This window comes from Pseudochaenichthys georgianus, chromosome 11 (assembly GCF_902827115.2).
Source record: "Pseudochaenichthys georgianus chromosome 11, fPseGeo1.2, whole genome shotgun sequence".
In the NCBI taxonomy this organism is placed as follows: Eukaryota; Metazoa; Chordata; class Actinopteri; order Perciformes; family Channichthyidae; genus Pseudochaenichthys; species Pseudochaenichthys georgianus.
The window spans coordinates 6,282,206-6,285,476 of NC_047513.1; the positions used below are offsets into that span (position 1 = coordinate 6,282,206).

At 45.1% G+C, this 3,271-nt stretch overlaps 1 protein-coding gene across 1 annotated transcript; it reads right to left on the reverse strand.

Moving 5' to 3' along the window:
• LOC117455460 (free fatty acid receptor 3-like) lies at positions 1–2,776 on the reverse strand. Its single transcript, XM_034094979.2, has 2 exons — positions 2,709–2,776; positions 1–1,342 (listed from the first exon to the last, which is right to left on the reverse strand). The coding sequence occupies exon 2, from the start codon at positions 1,314–1,316 to the stop codon at positions 360–362; it is 957 nt and encodes a 318-aa protein (XP_033950870.1). The 5' UTR covers positions 1,317–1,342; positions 2,709–2,776; the 3' UTR covers positions 1–359.
• Positions 2,777–3,271: the final 495 nt, after the last annotated feature.

Below are 3,271 nucleotides of genomic sequence, written 5' to 3' on the forward strand. Positions count from 1 at the left end.
ACATTTTAAACCCTTATCCCAAGGGATCATTTAAGGTGGTACCAGAATGTTTTGGTCCTTTTGACATCTGTAATGTTGATGAACATGAAACGTATGCATGCCAATACCCTTCACTAAATTACAGCTTTTAATTGACGCTTGAAAACCCCAGAGAATGAGCAGACACGGAACAAAAACTAAACGTGCGCATTAAGCGTTAGTTGTATTTTCACCTGTAATAATACGGACATGAGACGAGCTAAGCCGTCTGTTAGCCACAGTGATTGGTTCAACTCAAATTTGCAAAGACATTAACATGAATCATTTCTCCAGAACTTTCATGAACGGGTGCCTCCTTGTATATTCAGTCTTGGATGGCCTCATTTCGAGGGTTGGGGAGGAGGAGGGCCTCCACACCTCAGGATGTGCAGCGTGGCCATGATGTTCCTGACGCAGTGGTTCAACATGCTTCTGACGGCCGCTGAGGAGAAGTAGAAGATGAAGGGATCCAGGCAGGCGTTGAAGGTGCTGGAGAGCAGCGCCACGTCCCTCCACTCCTCGCTCTCCTGACGGACGAACCCCACCACGTGGGAGGCGTTGTAGGGCCCGAAACACACCACGAACACAATCAGCGTTCCGAGCGCCAAACCGATGGCCCGCAGCCTCTTCCGCCTGCCGATGTTGGGAAGCTTGGACAGGATGTGGATGAAGTTGGCGTAGCAGAAGCAGCAGGTGAAGAAGGGGACGCAGAAGAGGACGAAGAAGAGCTCCAGGCGAACCGGCAGCAGGATCTTCAGCTCCTCCTCGGTGAAGTTCAGGTAGCAGGTATGTGGAGGCGGGGCGTTCGTACCGGCGGTGCTGCCTTCGTCCTGGTCACTCTCTGCCCCGCTGCTCCACTGGGCGTAGGGCATGATGTAGACGATGCTGAGGTTCAGAGAGGTCACCACCCAGAACACCAGGCTGGCGTACACGGCGTAGCGAGGTCTGCGACACAGGGTGTACCTGAGGGGGAACGCCACCCCCAGGTATCGCTCCACACTCACAGCGGTGAGGAGCAGGGTGCTGTTGTAGATGGTGACGTAGAACAAGAAGCCAGTGAGGGGGCAGAGGGGGTAGGGCAGCAGCCACACCATGCCGTCAAAGGCCTCTTTCATTTTAAAGGGCAGGAACGCCAGGAAGATGAGGTCTGAGATGGTGAGGTTCAGCAGGAGGATGTCGATGGGGGCGGGCTTGCGGCGCACCTTTTTGCAGAAGGTGAAGAAGGCCAGGATGTTGGCGGGGACCCCCATCAGGAAGGTGACGATGTAGACGGAGAGCAGCAGGCGGTTGCACACCATGGCGGCTCACCGGGGACTCTCAGGCTCTGGGGGCAGGAAAACACGAGTTATGATTCAGAAGAAAATATTCCAGGCTAATTCTTCTCATTGTAAATATTTTTATTTCAAAGAGACATCCCTTTTTTAAGTTTAAGTTTTGCTTGATAACTATGAAGGGCATTTCTAAAGCTTGGTCTCATTTGCAGCCACAATAGTGATTTGGTAATGGCAGCCACCGACCACTTTGGTCCAGACTCAAATATCTTAACAATTTATAAATGAATTGCCAATCAATGTTGTTCAAACAGTCATGGTCCTCAGAGGATGAATATACTGACTCGTGATCCCCTTCCAATAGATTGCAAATCAAATTGTATTCATGTCTGGATAAAAGGAATCAAATCAAAGATGCTTTATGACCAAACAAATGCAAAACTAATGATATTCCCAGCAGCCTCAGCTGGAGTTAATAAGCTAACGTTAGCATGCTAGCACGCTAAATTGAGATGATGAACATACTGTAGCAAATGTTATACCTGCTAATCATGCTTGTCACCTCCATTCAACACATTCCCTGAAGGAAATCAAGACATAATTAATATAAAGATTTAAAAAAAGGAAACAAAGTCAGAAGTCTTTTCTTCTTCTTTTTTTGAGAACATAAAATGTTAAAGGCTAAAGTTGTTCCAGGTACACTTAAACTAAAAAGGTCAACTTTTTCAGTGGTAATGTCAAACTAACTACTCAAAGAAACTACTATCATACATTCATAATTTAAATAGCGCATACATCCACATTAAATTGCCTTCAGGTGCCTTGAGTGTTGTATTTTATGTATTTTTACTAATTGCCAAAACATTGAAGAAAAGACTAAAACGCTCACCGTCAGCTGCCTTCCATCACTTTCCAACTTCTCTACGCTGTCTGTGGAAGGCTGTACTCCAGCCCAAGCCAATTGCTTCTATATACATATGTATATCTTTTTTTAAATGAGATCAATCCTAAGTGTTTTAGCATTTAAAAGGGTAAACTCAAATTAGAGTAAATTGTTGTGAGGGACTATTTTGTTTGTTTCTGTAAAGAAGGTTAGGACAGTGTGGGATTGTCTGCCCAAAGAAATCAGTGCCAACCTTCGTCTTAATCAAATATCCTGTCACAAAATACAAGTGTCTTACATTTGTATCCATTTTTATCCAACAATGGAAGTCTGATACAAACAAATAAGAATCTGTACATGCTTTGTATGCAAAATATATCCTAAAGTACACCATTAGTCTGTTGGGAACTACAAATTAAAAGCATTTACCTTCTCCGGTTTTTCTGCAAAACTTAACACCAAATAGCTTCGCCAAATATGCCTGATACAATATAGATATACACACTTATGAGTTACTTTCAAATAGTCAATCTCACCTGTGTACAGCTGGATAAACCTGGCTCTCCATCACGGTGCGGCCGTCCTCTCCGATGCAGACCGTCTGATCAGATTACTAAGGCTGTCCCGCTGAATATCTGCTATCTCTCCTTCAATAAGGGGGAATTCACAAGCTCGGGCTTTGTTCTTCCCGCTCTCCAAACATCATCTCCTAGCAACCGGCCATACGTTCGCTGTCATGCAGGTGGAAATGTGTTGTGATAACTTCTGTGAGAAGCGTTACCGGTGACAGAGAAGTGCAGGTGCTGCATCGGGGAGAATGTATCCGTGTGGTGTCCACCAGAGGACTCGGAGGTCCATCGACAGGTTCCAACAGAAACATGAGTTCTGTATCCACAACCATGCTTAAACAAACATGCAGTGGCTGCAACGAATCAGCAACACCTTCTCTAACTGTATTTACAGATGAGCTGAAATGAAGTCCTGGAGCCCTCATCTAATAAGGGTTTCTCTTTTTATGAATCAAACATTATCGCATTATGCAGAGGTAGAAGAAGTACTCTGGTACTTCTACTTTTACTCAAGTACAAGATCTGAGTAT